Raw genomic sequence first — 19,319 nt, forward strand, 5'->3', positions numbered from 1 at the left:
TTCAGTTTTGCTCTAGAGTTGTCTTTGAGGGTACTGAATGTCCCTTTTCAAATTTATATATGGAAAAAAGATATGTTATGTGTGCGTGTATGTGCACCTATGTGTACACACACAATCTCAGAGTGGATATTATGATCTGATAAGTATAAAGTCTTTCAAGGAATTAATTACCTATAGTTATATATGTGTGTGTGTGTGCATGTGTGTATATATATATATCTGTATCTATCTCCTGGATTTTCTGAGTCAGTCCAAATTTCAAGGACTCTGAGTCATTTTCAGCACAAATATATTTCTGTTTGTGACACCAAGTGCCTTGAGTTTTGGTAACTATGGTCCCATATCTACTATGTCAACATTGAGAAGTCCCATCAGCATGCATTACTGTGTTGGAAAAAAGTTATTTTTTCCACAGCTAGCAGTGAAAAGGTACCTATATTTATTTCATCTCTCTTGCTTTCTCACAGAACCATGCCTCATCTAATCCAGAAAAGAAGTCATGTATCTAGCTTTTCAAAAAATGGAAGAGAAGTCAATTCCTCAACTTTGTACTGTCACCCAAATCCACTGCCTTAGGATGCTTAGGGAAATATGCTGTAATAATCCCAGGATCATATAATGAAATCAGGAAGGTTTTTCATTATGTCTGTTAACACTCATAACTTGAACCCATTTTTTTCTTTTACCGAGAACAGCATTTTTTTTCTGATTATGACGGTCACACAGTAGAAATATATCCATATAAACATAAAGTCTATCAAGGAACTCATCAAACTGTTCGCAGTGTTTCTCACGGCGGGGTTGAAGTAGGTGAATGAAGTGGTGATGACTCACTTCTTTCTTGATATGTGCAATTTTTAAAGTGGGAGAACTATGGGTACTTTTCATCTTTTCTTCTTTTTAGTATTTTCTTAAGTTATCCATGCTCATTGTAGAAAATCCAGAAAAATCATCCAACAAAAAAGCAAAAATTTTCCACAACTCAGGAGATAACCAGCAGTGAACTTCCATTTCAACTTTTTGTTTTACGTAAGTAAATTTTCATATTACACATACCCCTGCTCTTACACTTAATGTTATATCGTCAACGCTTTTCACATCTTCAGATATTCTTTGAAATGTAATTTATAAAGGCTACATAACCTTCCATCGTAAGGCTAAGCCAAAATTTATTTACCAAACTCCTACTGCTGACCATTTATAACATGTACTTACTTTTCTTTTTCTCTTTTATTTACTTTACTTTTTTTTTTTTTTTTGGTTTTAAAAAGAACCATGCAATAAACAATTTGCATGTCAATTTCTGTCCATAATCTCTGACTACTTCCTTAGGCTAGATCCCTAAAAATGGAATTAGTGGGTCAAGGGGTATATAGGCGACGCTTACTCTGTTCTGAGATGAAAATGTGTAAGTTATCTACCCAAGCTGTTTTATCCATCGAGGCACTGAAGGCTCTGGCAGGGGAATGTCACTACTTGTGCCCACAGAGCAGTATCCCAGCATCTCTCTTTCTGGGAAGGTCACCTTCAACTACACGTTCAGCTTGGAGGGGAAAATGCAAGGGTACGTTAGGGAGAGAAATCCGATCTGGTAACTCATGCCAGAAGAGCCACCCTCACGGTAACAGGAAGACTGATGCAGCCAGACTGTGTCCAGCCAAAGGGTGCCGGCCGCACTGTCTTCTCATGTCCTAGCCATGCCCAACAGAGCCTCGGCCTTTCCAAATGGCTGGTTGCCAGTTCCTTAGCGCCTTTAAGTTGCTCTTGTCTAGAAGCCTCTTTAATTTTTTTTTTTATCATATCTTTTGGTAAACCTAGGCTCCTCTAAATAGGACTTCTTAGCAGCCATCAGGAAAGACTTCCTGTACGTAGACCCACTTGGGCTCCTCTCCGTGGTGACTATCCTTCCTGGGGCCGTCTGTGTTTGCCTCTATTTATCAATACAGTGTTGGTAGGAGTAAAAAAACAAAACAAAACAAAAACAAACAACCAAAAACAGCCCACTACTGTCAGAAGGGAAGGTTTAAGAGAAGAGTAAAATTTAATGTAGGAACCTCAAATGGTCTTTTCTATCCAAAGAGTTTCCAGTATGCCATGGTACTGGGGCACTGGCAACTCCTCTGTTTTCATAAACCCTTCCTGCAGCAAGAGGCAGAGGTAGGGTGAATTTCCTATGTGCCACCATCAGTGAGGGCCAGTACAGACAGGACCCTGATCTGCTCAAGGTCACCTAGCAAGGTTATGCAAAACAGGGCCCAATAGGTCAAGAACCATGTTGCCAAGTAGATGCCATCATTCTACTTTCGTTCATCTTCACCGACCACGTGCTGGGGAGAGGGACTCAGGCAGGGAAAAGTTAGACTAAGTGTCACCTGATGCTCCCATTCTTACCTGTGCGAAGAGGACTACCAGGCTATGGTTGTCAGGGAACTCAAGGTGCTTGGAGTAAAAGTGATGGAGAGCAGCAATGTCACTCTGAATCAAATCCTTCTTCTCATTGTCTAATTTATCCAGATCTGTAGATAAACCATAATTCAGCTGGTAGAAAACTCTGGATTTCTAGCTATATCCTTTTGGTACTGTAAATGGCATGAAGCGGCAGAAAAAAATACGTGGAGCCCCCAGGAAATATTCCTCCCCCTCATTTGGTCTAATTGATAAACCCTAGGGCAAGAAAAGCGTGCCATTTCTTTCTTCTCTTCCTCTGACAACTGGAAGTCACTCAGGACAGGGAATTTCAACTGACCATTAGCAACAAGGTCAGGAATGAGTGGCGATGACTGATAACTAGCTTGGTCAAGTCAAGGGCCCCCCGATTGGCCCTGGAGTCTACGTCATGATCGAGAAAGTGGACAGCCCCTGATTTAACGCCTTTCAGTAAGGACGTCAGCTGTTTACAGGACTGCAATTCAGCAAAGATCCAAAAAACACTCAGCATGCCAGAAGAGCCAGCAGGAGATAGCGTGGGATGTAATAATTCATCCTGTAAGTTCCTACTTCCCCTTAATTATTTCCTAGCAGTCCTAGCAACTCAGAAAAAAAAAGTTATATTCATTTTCCAAAACAGCACACAAGTCAAAATAAAAACCGGTAATTGTAAAATCCCCACCACCACTAAGAATCCAGCTATCTCTTCCTTTCCTCAATCCTGTCTAATTCACAGATAATGTGTGGGTAAGACAACTCCTCAGCCAGTCACAGGGAGACTTACGTGATTCAAACTCCTTCACGGCTAACAATTTCTCTGAAGGTGTTCTCTCTGGGTGGGTTTTCTAGTAATTGGGGAAGAAATCACACAGACACAGATTTCAACACCTAGTGCAAAAAACAGTGCTTTCACTTGTACATCAACATGGAGAAAAAGGCAATAGTTCTGAATGAAGTAAAGAGAGCTAGCCAAGGAGTCTGCCATTTGGGCTCTGAGAGCGTTTGCCTAACATCCAAATCCAAAGAACTCTTTTGAAAAGCTTTTAAAAGCATCTGCCACGTTCTTAACACCCTGATAATGCTATGCACACAGTAGGCTCAAAAATGCTTGTTATGGGAAAGAACGGTGGCTGGAAAACAACTTTTTAGGTCCCTGACTTAAAAGGACCTAGTCTACAGATGAACCATCCCATTTATTATTTCTCCTTCTAAAAAGGAACAAAATCAAACCCCCCAGCCATTTTACACTTTCTTTAAGCATAGGCTAAAACGATCTCAAATTCCATGTTTTAAAAAGAACACTTTCGGTTGTATCCGTGAGCCCAGATTCACTTGAAACGTGTTGCCGGCTTTGTTCTAGACACCCCGAGAGGAGCTGACAATAGTAAACCCGCCAGGCTTTGAGAACATGAATAAACTTGGTGTTGACAAGAGTTCAAACGCAGAGCTCAAGAGCTGGCCCAAGGCCGTGTCTTTGTAATCGGGCTATTCAACTTGGGTATACAGGTGGTCCAGCCGGGCGCTCTCACCTCCCTAGTTAACATGCTAGGCTTCCCCCTGGTAGTTGGGTAGCCTGTCTCCCGGAATCCTTTGCAAGTGACTAGAATACAAATGGTCTGGTTTTTTAATCATCAAGTCCTATAGGGATGAAAAGATGGCCAGGTAACTTTTCATTTAATAGACTATTAGTCATAGTAGTAATTATAACAAAAGTTGAATGAAACTGGTATAAACTCATCATGGCTTTCAGACTACCCTCCTGGTGCCAAAACATTTCAATAGTTCTTTTTTAGAGCCGAAATCTTCTCATTCACAGGATCCATTTCTATAAGATTAGTAAGTCATTTTGCCTGGGAAAACTTTTCATTCAGAAAGGGCACCTGCTCCTTCTGAATTCTTAAACACCACATTTTCAATAACATCGGGAGGTGGGGCTGGGGGGGAACCAGCAGACTGGTCACCCAATCCTCCCAAGATGCTTATGGATCAAATCGAATGGCTTACTTACCCTGACACCTCACCCAGTCACATCATTTTCTCCTACCCTTTCCTTCCGACCAAGTACTTGGCATACATTTAAAGACGACACTTAGTAAGGACCCAAAAGTTAACCTCCTCCAGCAAAAAAGCATTCTGATTTTTCGGTCTCACTCTACAGGCCAGCCCTGATGCCTGCGGTTACGCTGAGCCGGCGAAGGGGCATGTCTGCAAGCACCTGACCCAGGCTGAACATAACAGAAGCATGACCTCAGAGGTGAGAAATGTTCTTCTTCTGTTTACGATGCCGAGGAGCCTAACTTGGTCTGGGGACAGATACGAGCTGGTCATGATCACATCTGGTTTCGATGAAGGAGAAAACAAAATTTTAAACGGAGGGAGGTGGGGTGGGGGAAGACAGAAAGAAGAGGCAGATGAAATTTCAGCTTTAAAAGAGTTACAGCACAGAGGCCCTGCCCGCGGCTTATCACTAGCAAGCAGCTCCGTGGACATACACCTTCTAAGCTCCGTGCGGCCTATTTCATCGTGTCACGAGGACAAGTGCTATGGCATTTTCCGCCCCTCCTTTCAGTCTGGTCCTGTCAAGATCAGGCGTCTTATTGTCATACAATCAATAAGGCCCGAGCAAACAAGGGGTCAGGACAACCAGCCCCGGCTTCCTCTTCCTCTTCGGAGGAAACTGTTGATGGCTGTCGTCATCCCCACCCTCCTCCCCTCCCCCCTTGCCTCGATTCCTACTTTTCCGCTCCTTCTCGTTCTCCTCTCCTTGCACATGCCATGCTGGTTGTTCTACCCCGCTCCCCGCCTGCCAAGGCAGGGCGAATAACCAGACGGGGAGGAGCAGGACCCAGCCCAGGACAGGGGAGGAGGGAGGGGGGAGCAGTGTGCACTCTGTGTCTGGGGAAAGACGGGAACAGTGCAAAGCTTCGAAGGCCAGTCTGGTTCCCTAGGACGCTCCAATTATTGTCAGTCAGGTTTTCACGCCCTGAAAGGCCGTATTTTTCTACGTAAACCTGTCTCATAAAAAGCTCAGAATTTAGTAACGGTGGCTACGTTCCTGGCCTGGGGTAAGTGACATCCTAGCTGCACAGGTCAAACCAACCAGCTCACACCTGCAGCATTGTTCCCAACCCCATCCATATGGATGGGACCGGAAATGGGGGTCCCAGGACACTTAACAAGAGATGATCACCATGGGCCACTCACTCATCTTTCTGACCTTTAAGAAAAATAAAAATAAAACACACTTGAACATGATCCCAATTCCTCACCTGTTTGGCCAGAATCCTTGCAGTCAGCCTTACCGTCTCTGAGGGATTCCAGTTTTCCCCCAAAACAACCATGGGAGAACATTCCAGCTTGTGCATGGGCCAATCTTCTCTCTGGGAAAGTTAAAAAACAATTATTACACACACACACACACACACACACACACACACACACTGCAATAAAGTTCGAGAAGAGAGGATGCAGTAAGTCCTACTAAGGTCAAGTGAAATATGTTTCCTTTTGGAAAACACGACGATGCTCACAAAAGCTAGGGACGAAAACATCCTTTAAGATAGTTGTGGCTGTATAACCTTGACTCAGGCCTGGCCAAGGTCGTTGGCAAGAGAAAATCTGCTTTGTGTTGTTTCATCAAGCATCTCGTGCCCCTCATCATTCCAAACAACACACACACCTTTCCATTATCTGTGGTCGCTGTCAAGTCACAGGGGTGAGTGACTTGGGCATTAGCCATTGGTTTGGCTCTGCTCCCTACGGCTCTGTCCTGGCTCTGTTCTCACTTCAGGGCAAATAACCGAGAAGTGACATATACACAGCACCTAGTCTTTGTGTGTCTACACAGACACAGCACAGCACCCTTTTACAGGTGATAGAAACAAAACACAAATGAGGGCCTTGTCAAGGGCCCTCTAAGAGTCTGGCCAGGGCAACTCTTGGGAATATTTAGGAACACAGACTTCCTGAAGAGTCATTTGATAGAAGAGGAAAACTGTACTCCTTTCTATCACTTGTCTTGAAGCTTTCTGCCCCAGGTTGGGGGGTAAAGGGAGTGTGCTCACTCCTGGAAGGGTGGAGATGCCCCCCTTCAAGACGGGAAGGTTGAGGAAGTAGGAGGACGCGGGTGCCATGGAGGAAGGCACTGAGCACCGGGCATAAAGCATGATGCCGGCGCCAGCGACAGGGTTAGTGTGGGGTGACTGGGAACTGCCTGGACCACACGGGCTCCAATAAAAGCCCACCGCGGTGGCGTGATGGGGCTGAGAGGCTGTGGGAGAGGACTCCGTGGGAGTCTGCAGAGACTCTTTGCCGCAACGGAACTGGGTACCGTCGTGTTCTCCCCTCCGCCTTTCCTGCCTCAGAAAATGGCAAGTCTGATGGTTTAGGTGCTCAGGCCAGAACCCTGGAGTCCTCCTGGCTGCCTCTCTTCTCTCCTTCCCACTCCGCATTCATCTCCCTGGCAGATCCATCCTGTCTGCCTGCAGAATACACCTAGCCTCTCATTACTTCTTGCCTCACCACCCCCCCGCCACCTTTCTACTGGGTATGCAGACCTGACACCTCACCCCGTGTCTGCTCGTCTTCTACCTGGACACCTGCTTCTGCCCCCACCCGACTCTGCTCCAGAGAGCAGCCAGAGTAATTGATTCTGCAAAACACAACTCAGATCCTGCATTTCTCAGCTCAGCACCTTCTAATGACTTCTCACCTCAGAGCGAAAGGCCAAGACTTAAAGATGACCCGTGAGGCTACACGTGGTAGGAGCCCCCCCGCTTCCACTGCTCTGAGCTCATCACCACCACCATGCTCCCTCACCTCACTCCACGCTGGCCACCACGTCTCCTTGCTGCTCCCTGAACAGACCATGCTTGCTCCTGCCAGGAGATCTTTGGCACTTGCGGTATTTCCTGGCTAGACGCCTCTTCCCCTAGACATCCACCTCGCTCCCTCCCTCCTCCACGTCTCTGCTCGGATGCCCCTTTTCAAGGTACCTGCCATGAATACCCTATCAAAACCAGCACTCTCCCCAACACTCTCCCTTTCCTTGCTTTTATGTTTCTTCTTAGGACTTCTCACCACCTGACATATTACACATTGATTAGTTGTTTGGTTTACTATGTCTCCCTCCTGCTCCCACTAAAATAAAGGACCTTATTAGTCTGTTTTGTGTATGCCTGTTACCCCAGAACCTAGAACAGTGCCTGGTATTTACTGGGCACTCAATAAAGTTGTTGAATGAATGAAGATGTCTCTCTGCCCTCCCCCGTGCCAAGAAGGAAAGACACGATGTCACAGTGATTTAAGGCAGCCCGTGGCACAGACCCTTGGCTCAAGTTCTGTGCCAAGATGTTCTGCAGTGTTAAATAACACCATGCCAAATATAACTAAGAACAGGGGGAGAAAGAAATGACAAGATATGCACAAGGAAGAAGAGGATCTGTTTTTAGCCAAAGCCTAAAAGGAGAGCACGGTGATGAGGCAACGTGGTAGGGGCAGGTGGGTCTAGCTCCCAGTCGACAAACCAGCTCCCTCCCCAGATGCAAGGCAGAAAGGGAAAGTCAAAGAGGGCTTCAAGCCTGGCCTTGGGATATCCAAGGGAAGTGAGGACCACCAGCTGGGGACAGATGGATAACTGACAACTAGGAACACACACGTGTCCACTATGACCCCAGGAACGCTAATACAAGGTCTCTGCAGGGCCTTGAAGATGCTAGTTTTCTGAATTGTAGGTGGTGTCTTTTGGTGTTTAACAATGAGCTCCTGGGAGAAATAAGTTTAATGCTAACATTTCTTAATATGACTTACATATTATTAATAGAATTAATGTCAAATGAATGTGAATAAAAAGTAACATACAATGTAGACATTTATTGACGTTAATGTCCTCAAAGGGAAGGGAACCGAACTACAGGGCACGGTCTGGGGGCGAGCAGAGTGCTGTGAAGTTAAGAGGACACTGGTTTGGGGCTCGGGGAGACCTGCATTCTCACCCCGGCTCTGCAGCGAAGCAGCTATGTGACACCAGGCAGGCCTCTTAATCCCTCTGCATCCATATCCTTGGCTGTGAATAACATGATCCCTAAGTTATTTAGCAGGTCCAGAATTCTTGAGTCTATGATTTTATGCCTTCCAACAGTGATAATCAGACACAAAAGCTTGAAGACTACCAACAAATATAGGACCTTCAAATGGGATAATTAGGCATTCATGCAACCAACCACAAAGGGTCATTGTGGGTATTCAGCAAATAAGCTAACCCACAAGAAGCATTCAGACCAGCACCTGGCACACACTGCGCTCTCAACAAATGCTAGTAACTGTTCATTTACCGGTTCTTTCATTCATCCGGTAAAGCCCTCGACTGACCGTAGAGGCAGAGGTGGGAGATGCAGTCTTTGACTTCTTGAAGCTTATGACTACATCGGAACACAAGGTAGAAGTAAGAGCACCTAGAATGTGATACAGCCCCACACAGAGCAGTTAAATCAGAGAGCTGGGTAAATTCAAGGACGTGCAGAATCATATAAGTTTCATCAAGGGAAATTTACTAGGGAATAAGAAGTTTTCACTTTCTGTCAGAAGGTGGAAATGACAGAGATGTGCCACAATGGTACTACTCGGTTTTAATTCTTAAAAAAAAAAAAAAAAACGGTGGCGGGGTGGGGAGAACATCTGGTAGAAATGTCAGATAGGTTCTGAGCATACCCTGATATAATCTGCCCCAATTTTGCCCATAAGAAATTATAAACAATCAGATTGGACAAAATTGAAACAAAAAATTAAGCTAACCTGATGGATAGGAATAAGTCTTATCAATTAATAGTGCTTTATTTGTGTTTTGTTTTGTTTTTTAGCACTGGCAGTTTCATTGTACACAGAATGATTTTGCAACCCTTTATGCTTTTAAAAATATTTTTGCCCATTTTTCCAAAACTTTCTCTACTAGTTTTCTTCAAAATTCAAGCTGTTACTCCTTGCCTGATTGCAATCTTTATAAAATTTTATGTAAACTCAAATGGATCCCATTTCCCAGGAAAGTAATATACAAATAAATGCACAGGAAGGATTCAGAAAGACACATGCCAAAGTGTTACTAGTGATTTTCTCTGGAAGGATAAAATTATGAAGTATGGCTACTCTTTCTGTTCTTCTTTCAGTCTTTACTTTCTGATTTTTCTATATTGAGCACAGATTATTCGTGCAATACATTTGAACACTTAAATCTATTGTAAAAGTAAGATAGGGAATTTTTTGGTACACTTTTTAAACGTCTAGTTCATTTTCAGCCAATGTAATAACAGCTCTGCATGACTTTCCTTTTTGTGCATGGACAAAAATGCTTAAAGATGCGTAAAGAGAGTTGCAAAATTGTTTCATGGTACATCGGCACTTCCAACACTGGAAGAAAAGAGTGATTGCTATGTCATCCAGTTTTCTGCTGAGCAAACGATATATTTATTGCCTCCCTGCATAAGGAGACCGGATTTTTATTGTGACGTCCCCTTTTCTAACTCTCGCATTTGGTGTTTCTCTTGTTCTAATGGGGCTTTCAATCTAGACCATGTCTACTTGTACACACGCATAGGTGATTTCCTGAAATGTGGAGCAGCATGCGGAGGTGATTTCTTAAAATGTGGAATAGTTAAGAAAATGTCAGGCTTGCTGCTCTCTACTGCCATCCTCTGCAAGAGGAAGAATGAAGAGGGAATCAGGGGCTTAGAGACCATCTCAAACCAAGATGACAGACACTGCTGAGCCCCCGTCACAAGGACATCTGCTTTGTTTTCTCGTCCCATAAAAGAGTGATTGGGATGCACTCATTCATTCCTACACGTTTTTTCCTACTGGTGATATTAACCATTTAGAAAAAAGAGTGGCTCTATTGAAGACGGTTCCTGTGTCTGGGTTAAGAGGACAAAGCGAATGTAACCAGGACTAAACCTGTGACTCTGGCCCCATTCACTAATCACCCAAACAACGACAGGGTCATGGGAGCATTTCTTGGACACTTTCTACACTTCAGTTACTTTCTAATCGATGATAAAAGTCAAGAATGTTCTCGAATCTTTGATCATAAGCTCCTCACACATGCTTTTTAAAATCTCCATTGGGATATGCCCCTTCCTACTTTCAAAAGCACACTCATAATCCTATCACCTCTATTTACAAAACACAAATCGTTATCTTCTATTTGTTAATGTTAAGAAATAATACCCTAGAAAGTTCTACTCCGCAATTCCTCTATGTAATACCTTTCTAAAACTATTCTCTTCAACATGTCATAGTACGATTTAATGAAAACGTCTTAAGTGAGTGAATAATACACTTAGCTTTCCAGGCGTATTTATAAAAATAAATATAGTTCATTAAAACACACAGGTTACAAACCAAGCCTAACTAAAAAGGAATTCCTATTTCTTTTATATTTCCTCCCATTACCCTTTCATGCATCGTCAATTAAAATCTTTCCTCTGGCAGGATCACACTGAGCCAAGTGAATGAAGAGGAAAGGAAATGGGACAAGACAGAGCCAAACTGTATACAACAAAGCACGGTCCTAAAGCCCTGCAATTAGAGAGGAGGGCCCGGGGAGAGTAAACACAGTGCTGAGGGTCTCCTGAGATGCTGCGTTTGTGGAAGGATGTGTGCCTTACACTCATGGAGAGGTTTCTGGAAAGACAACACCACTGGAAGGGGTCTTCCCTTTCACCTCAATGAAAGGCCACTTCTCAGTCTTTGACACATTCCCACAGTGCCTCTTCTACTGGAGGGTCCTCAGCACCCCCAAGCACGGTGTTGGAAAGCAGTGAAAGCCCTCCCCAGGCAGTCTTCACAGTCTGGTCTCGGTTCTGCTGTTGTGTCCCCTTGGGTGGGTCACCCAATCAATGTGGACACTGTTTTCTTATCTACTGATAACCTCCTTTCCAACCCCATCATCTGATGTGTGGTACCGACCCCCTGGTGACTCCAGGTGGGTGGGGTCTGCCTTTGAAGAAGGCCCAGTAAATGACTAGCAGCTGAGGGCCATGCTTTCTTAGGCGGAGAATCACTCATTTACCTTCTTCATTGCTGCTCTTGTTCTGTGCCACTTGCAGCAGAGTCTCCACTTTGATCCTATCCAAGCAGTCCCTTGGGCAGAACCCTGAATACATTTTTATCTGGAGCAAATGCCCCAGATTCCTCCCTAATGATTTTATGGATGAAGCCCTTATACAGCCATTTATTTCTAGGCACTTACTTTGATTAAAACTTTATGACCATTCTATCTCATGGTAAGACAGTGTCCTGCACTTATTCAGTTCTTCAGTACCGTAGGATAGAATACCTTAATGACTATTCGCCTCTTCCTTCCACAACAGGAGAGAGAGGAAACAAAAACGAAACTTACAGGTCAAATCCAGCCTCACCTCTAGAAAATGAGTGGCTCTGGGAGCTGTGTTATCACTTGTCCTCTAGGAGGCTACTTCTGTCACGAGAGATACTTCACAGAGCACAGGAAAACTGAATTGCAGAAGTGCTCTCCAGGACTGAGGGTGTCCTAGCACAGAAACTGGGCGAGACGCAGGGAAGACTACACATCACGGGGCTGGACACAGCAAGCTGTCTTGGCCCAGACCTTCAACGTGACTTACAGTCACAGCACTGTATTCCCCATCCTGGGATTCCCTGATACAAGCAATCGCATTATGCTTTAACCTGTACAATTTGTCTATAAGAGGAGAATGTACAGACTTCGAGCTGCTTACTGTAAAGTAATAAAGAGGCATTCTGGGGGGCTTCCCTGGCGGTCCAGTGGTTAAGACTCCTCGCTTCCACTGCAGGGGTCATGGGTTCGATCCCTGCTGGGGGAACCAAGATCACACATGCCGCGCTGCACGGCCAAAAAATTCAAAAAAGAAAAGAAAACCTTCTTTAAAAAAAAAAAAGAAGAAGAAAAGAAAAAAGAGGCATTCTGGTTAACATGGGTTGATGAACTCGATCATTGTGAACCTCCCGAGGCAGGGCACCCATTACTGTGAGTGTGCAAATCTGGGAGACTAGGTCCTAAAGGCAGGGGGACCACAATGGCCACCTCAAGACCCCAACCTGGACCACGATGACTCATCAAAATAATACCATCTGGTGAGGCCTAATGGAAGACAGCTCAGCGGCAAGCTCAGGAGACCCAGAGGTAGCTCAGCATCTCACAGATTCTCATATTTTATATTAATGCGGAGTTTACAGTTCCTCAGGGAAGTTAACAAGCATTTTGTAACAAGCATTACTCATACAATGTACACCATTACGGATCTCAAGTTCTTAGAAACCATCCATTCTCTCAGGTGAAAAAAAACAAGCCCCTCGGGTGGGGGGAAGGGATAGTTAGGGAGTTTGGGATCCACATGTACACGCTGCTATATTTAAGACAGATAACCAACAAGGACCTGCTGTAGAGCACAGAGAACTCTGCTCAATGTTATGTGGCAGCCTGGATGGGAGGACAGTTTGGGGAAGATTGGATACATGTATATGTATGGCTGAGTCGCTCTGCTGTGCACCTGAAACTATCACAACATTGTTAATCGGCTATATTCCAAGATAAAATAAAAAGTTAAAAAAGAAAAAAACAAGCCCCTTAAATCTAACATATGCTGTATACTTTATTCTCTGCATAGAGCTAACCTTCAGTCCAGCCTGAATTACTGTAATATTACTATTTATAACCCCTCACGCCTGTACACAGAATTACAGTTTACATAGAACTTTCATATCTGTCAAATCATTTGGTCCTTAGAATTCATCAAGATAGGGGCCACTGTCCTCATTTACATTTAAAGAAACGGAGACTCTGAGATGTCCTTTGAATTGCCTATGTCCTATGAAGTTCCTAGAGCTAGTCATTTGCAGAGCTGGGACTATGTCCTCCTACTCTTCTGTGTTTCAATAGTCTGAACTGTCTGTGAGTTACTAGCTTGCTTCTTTAAAGAACCAGAACGTCATGAGTTATTTCTTCTAGGAGTGTTTAACTTAAATATAGAAACAGCTAACTTATCAGGCCTGGAACCAAATCATGTCATTCCAGGACTCACTGATCTCTCCAATGTCGCAGCAATCCAACCACAGAGTTCTCTGTCTACGATCTGTAGGAGCAAAGTATGATCTCTCCTCTTCAAAAGAAGCCACACTCCCTAAAATCTCAACGACAAACCCATCTATATTCTCACTGCCCCACAGGCTGACAGTCTCTGGAAGCCCACAGGGAGAGGGACCATGTACGTGGCCTTCAGAACCAAGGCTGACCTTCCCAAGCCAGTGGCTCAGCCTGTGTTTCATTCTCACCAGGGCCCCTGTGACAGGAGCGCTACGGTTAGATGACACTAACATGCTAGACATCGGAGCTTAGCAACCTCTCCCACTGCCAAATAATGCCCTTTGGAGACTTTCAGAGACCAGCTGCATAGGGAGAAGAGAGAGAGAAAAAAATGAAATCGTGGGTAATAAGGCAGACCAGGGAGGGGGGAGGGGACAGAGGGGAATGACACCAAGTATGGGAAGAACAACAACAAAAAGAGGTACAGATATGTTGAAAATCCTCCCTGTCATATAGAGCCATTGTTTAATGGCATCAGCATTTCCCAAGGAGTATCAGCAGGTTTCCATTAAAAAAACAGATTGGGGAGGGTATACTGAAGTCGAAGATCATATTCTCCCCAAATTCAAATTGCTGGAACATGGAACACTTTGTCTGTAAAACATCTATGAACATTTTGTGTAACTATATAGTATCAAGTAGAAAAGTCTGGAAAACACCACTCCTCGTGCCTCAAAGAATCTACCAAGAGCTCCTCCAAACTCCCCCTTGAGCTTCCCAGTTCCGTGTTACGAGACTCCCTTGAGACGTACCCATCAAGCCAGATGGCCCATGGTCTACATGCAACCCGCCTCCGGAACCCACTCAGCCCCGACTGCTGCCGAGGCACCATCCCCAAGTCTCCAGGTCCAAGTTCAGAGCAGCTCGCCTCTGGCTGTACAAAGGCTGTGCCAGGGGCTCACCTAAGTCTAGCTGGAATCAGGCTGGGTTAGACCAGCCCAAGGGCAACGTGTGGCCTGCTAGAGGGACATATACAAATACAGACCTGTGATAGTAAAGATTAAACAATTTTAAAGATAGCATTTTAACATTTTTCACTGGTCATCTTTGCATGTTCCATCTGTTGCTGGTAGCCTTGGGGGGCAGACTGTCGACCTTAGTGATACACATGCCTGTATCTAACATGGCTCCCCTATTTTTGATCTTCTGTGTGGCCCCAAAATGCTACTGCCCATCACTGGCTGCCCGTCAGCCCCGGGCCAGCACACAGGGGGACCCAGCCACTTCCTATGCCACAAGGAGGCTTTGTAGCTCTGGCTGCAGGAGGGCTCTGGGATGCCGTGACAAGGACGAGAAGGATGTTGGGTCCCACTCTGCCGAGGAAACAAGGCCCTCCCTGCCAGCTGGCCCAACACCTACCTGACACTCCACATTGCAGTAAAATGCCTGCTTGCATCTTCCACATTTGGACAATCCTTCTTTCCTTAAAAAACAGAAAGGGCACTGTAGTATCAAGAGGCAGGGAAACGTGAAGCTGCACATTTTATCATGCAGTAGCAACAGCCATCTGGTCCGAAAGCAGAGCCAAGAGTCACCTTACCTTGCTCTCCCACTGATAGGTGGCAATTTCCCAAAGGAGAGTTTGACCAGATTCAGCCCTTGAGTAGGAGTGAGTTAGTCAAAGAGGACACGCACCGACATTTACCGACCCCGACAGCATGAAAGGCACTTTCCAAAGAGGCGAATGACACACTCTTTGACTCATGAGCCTGGCCTGGGACACCACAGCTGTTACCATCACCTGCACTATCATTCAATAGTTTAGGGCAAGTCAAAGGCTCTGATGTCCTGATTTTCTCACCTGCTAGACAGGGACGGAAATAAACAAAGCCATCTTGGAAGTTTGAGTCTGTACAGATGGAGGATTGGGGTCCACCCACACTGGTGAAAATGCACTGTGAGTGGCAACTTCTAGTATTTAGAGACGCAAGTGATGCAGAAGATAGGATGGAGGATGTCAGTAACTCAAATGTTGTCCGGGAAGCTAAGTTTAAACACAGTGCAACCCAGCAAGTGGGAACATATTCCTGAATAAAGTAGTCCCAGATCTGACTGGTACACACATCCACCTTGTCGGTATCCTACTGAGCGATTCTTCTGCCTCATCATAATTAGGTCAGTCCTCCCTGTTCACTGCCATATTATTTATCTTCCTGCTTCCCACACAGGACAGGGATATTTGTTGTTTCCCAACTGTTAGGTGCTGGTGTGTTTGCTGCATCAGACAAGCCACAGTTTTTTCAAAAACTGTGAAGCCACTAAGTTAAACCACATACGATAGAACTCTTAGAAATTTTTTTGAGGTGGGGAACCACCACATGGTTGAATCAGAGCACTATCTGTAAAGCCCGCTGTCTGATTCTCACCCACCACACTGAAGCCAGCTTCCTGACTAATAGAAATGCTGATGTCGCGAAGAGCACTCTTGCTACCGTCAGGGGTGCCCCCTGCCCTGCAGCAGAGCCCCCTCACCCCCACCCCTTCTGCAGCTTCCCGGGAGAGCTGATATTTCATGATATACATATAATCGCGCTGCAGAGTCCTCCTCTGCGTCTCATCAGCAAGTGGTAGTCACCACACTACTCCTACGGAATCGGGAAAGTGTTCCAAAAATGCTACTGTTGGAACGAAACAGACTGCCTTGCAGTTTTCATGACAGCGCTTGGGTTCCAAGAAGCAGACTGAAGAATGTGTGGGAGAAAAACGCATCTTGTGGTTGAGGTATAAATAAATGTTCCAAGTTTGCACATCTCAGTGGTTCAAAAAGGAACCCACTGATTTGGCTGAGTGTATTCTCCAGCCTGAAATACCCTCCGAGGAGATGCATCTGGACGACGAGATGCACAGTCCCTGCTCTCCTGCATTTTATGCCAAGAGGAAAAGGACAGATGATGCGCGTGAAGACAGCCGTGAAGTGAGTCGTGAGCAAGCGCTAAGTGACATGGACCGTGAAGGAATGCCAAAGGGATGGCAAGTACAGACGGGCAAAGCCAAGGAGGGAACTTTGAAAATTCTTTCCAAAAAGAAGTGCGTTTGGAAATGGACAATGGATGGGTAGGTGCCACCCATAACAATGTCCATCTGAAACAACCATTAGTTAAGGCTTGGTTTTGCAGGGGGGGGAGGTCACAAAAAATCTCTCTGAGAATCTGAAGCTATTAACTCTCCCCAACAACCCACCTTCTCCCCAACCCCCAAAAAACAACAGAAAATTTTATGAAATTTCAAGGGCTCACGAGTCACCTAAAGTCTATACATGGACTAGTGAAGAGTCTCTGAAACTAGAGTTAAGACCCCTTGATATAAAAGATTAGGAAATTATAACAATAATGTCTTTATTAGCTCTACACCATACAAAAAAAACAAGGATTATATATAGAGATCTTCCTGCACAGATGCCAGCAGTAAAGCTAACATGAAACCAAGGTTTGTTTTCAGTTTCAAGGTAACATCCCAGAGAGAAAAAAAGCAATTGGGCTCTGGTGAGCTCGGGAAGAACTCTAGTGGGATTACATCAACATGATAAATCTCCCAAAGGCCGGGTTTCATTCAGCCCAGCCAGTCACCAAGTCCACGGCCACAAACAATGAAGATCAGGGAGAAAGAGTTAACTTGTCAGGATTGGCGAGAGGTTACATAATTCCTACTGTCCACCCCAGTGGTTCCCAAGATGTGGTCTGTAGACTACTGGGGGCCCGGAGACCCTTTCAAGGAGTCCGTGAGGTGAAAACTATTTCCAGAATACTACTACTGCCTTTTCTGTCTTGACATCTGCGCTCTAGAAGGTGTAAGGTGCCTGGAGGGTGAAACCTGCCATGCTTTAGTACAAATCAAAGCAGCGGCACCAAACTGTCTGAGTGGTCATTGTATTCCTCACTTCCACACACTACAGCAAGGGGGGGAAAGCCAGTATCACTTAAGAATGTCCCTAATGAAATCGAAAATATGACAAATGAACTTACTTATGAAACAGACTCACAGACATAGAAAACAGACTTGTGGTTGCCAACAGGGGCGGAGGGGTGGGAGAGAAATGGATTGGGAGTTTGGGATGAATAGATGCAAATTATTATATATAGAATGGATAAACAACAAGGTCCTACTGTATAGTACAGAGAACTATATTCAATATCCTGTGATAAACCATAACGGAAAAGAATATGAAAAAGAATGTATATATATATACATATATATATATGTATATATATATATATATCTCGGAATTACTGTTATACAGTAGAAATTAACACAACACTGTAAATCAACTATACTTGAATAAATTAAAAAAAAAAGTGTCCCTAATGAAGCAGTAACAAATATTAACGTCACTAAACCTCAACTCTTTGGTATGTGTTTTTTTTTACATTCTGAGATGAAATGGGAAGAAGGCAGGAAGCATTTCTGCTCCTACTGAAGGATGAGGGCTGTCTCAAGGAAGAGCTCTTGGCCAATCCTGGAGCCGTAAGCTGAACTAGCCACTGTTTTCTTGAAATACCACTTTTACCTGAAAGAACAACTTTAGACAAACTGGTTATTCAGACTTGTGTATCTGGCAGCTATATTATGGAAATGAATGAAGTGAGCCCATCACATCAAGGAAAATAACTAGCAGTGTTTGTTGCCAATGATAAAATTTGGGCTTTTGAGCAAAAATTAAAATTTCAGAACATACATCTGCTGCCCTAGGCTTGAAAGTCTCTTGTCTGATGAGACTGGTGGTGGTTTTCATAATTATGATTTTTTGATATGGTTCGATGAAATAAAGTTTTAGAAGGTCTACATAATTTAGTGAACCAATGTTTTCCAAATGACCAGTGTATGATGTTTTAAAAATTACACATGGGTAAAAAAGTCATTCAAAGTACAAGACAGACTAAGGGATTTTACGTATCAGAGTGCATAAAATTCACAGATGGCTTCAGATTGCACATTACAACTAGTCTTTAAGACAAAATCACTTACTGAGTTCTATCTAGTGTTGAATCAAAGAATATCCGCAATTAACTGAAAAGGCTATTAAAATACCCCTTCCCTTCCAATTACATATTTATTTGAGGCCAGATTTCCTTCACGTACTTCAGCCAAAACTACATAATTCTCCAGACTGAATTCAGAAGCATATCTGAGAATCCAATTGTTTTCTGGAAATCCAGACATTAAAGAGATTTGCACAACTGTAAAACACCACTATTCTCGTTAATTCTTTTGCTTTGGAAAACAGTCCTCATTTAAAAAAATGTTACATTAACAGTAAGGGTTGCTGTCATTTTAAAATAAATCAATGCTTTATAATATTCTTTATTTTTAATTATTAATACAAATATGGTATTGATAAATACCAAGGTAAATAAAAAAAGCTCTTTGGAGTTCTCAATCTCTAAGGGTAGCGAGGGCTCTTAAGACCTCCGTTATACATATATACAATGGAATATTACTCAGCCATAAAAAGGAACGAAATTGGGTCATTTGTAGAGACATGGATGGACATAGAGACTATCATACAGAGTGAAGTAAGTCAGAAAGACAAAAACAAATATTGTATATTAACGCATATATGTGGAATCTGAAATTGGTACAGACGATCTTATTTACAAAGCAGAAATAGAGACACACACTTAGAGAACAAACATATGGATACCAAGGGGGAAGGGCGGGGGTGGGATGAATTGGGAGACTGGGATTGACATACATACACTATTAAGACTACGTATAAAATAGATAACTAATGAGAACCTACTGTATAGCACAGGGATCTTTA

At 43.9% G+C, this 19,319-nt stretch overlaps 1 protein-coding gene across 1 annotated transcript in view; it reads right to left on the reverse strand.

The window, feature by feature from the left end:
• Positions 1 to 19,319, reverse strand: part of SMYD2 (SET and MYND domain containing 2) — a 51,536-nt gene that overhangs the window by 15,156 nt on the left and 17,061 nt on the right. Inside the window, exons 2-5 of the mRNA XM_059938114.1 lie at positions 14,921 to 14,984; positions 5,697 to 5,807; positions 3,212 to 3,272; positions 2,392 to 2,516 (exon numbers count right to left, since the gene is read on the reverse strand). Coding sequence (XP_059794097.1) covers positions 2,392 to 2,516; positions 3,212 to 3,272; positions 5,697 to 5,807; positions 14,921 to 14,984 — 361 coding nt within the window. The remainder of the gene's footprint in view (positions 1 to 2,391; positions 2,517 to 3,211; positions 3,273 to 5,696; positions 5,808 to 14,920; positions 14,985 to 19,319) is intronic.

Source organism: Balaenoptera ricei, chromosome 1 (assembly GCF_028023285.1).
Source record: "Balaenoptera ricei isolate mBalRic1 chromosome 1, mBalRic1.hap2, whole genome shotgun sequence".
In the NCBI taxonomy this organism is placed as follows: domain Eukaryota; kingdom Metazoa; phylum Chordata; class Mammalia; order Artiodactyla; family Balaenopteridae; genus Balaenoptera; species Balaenoptera ricei.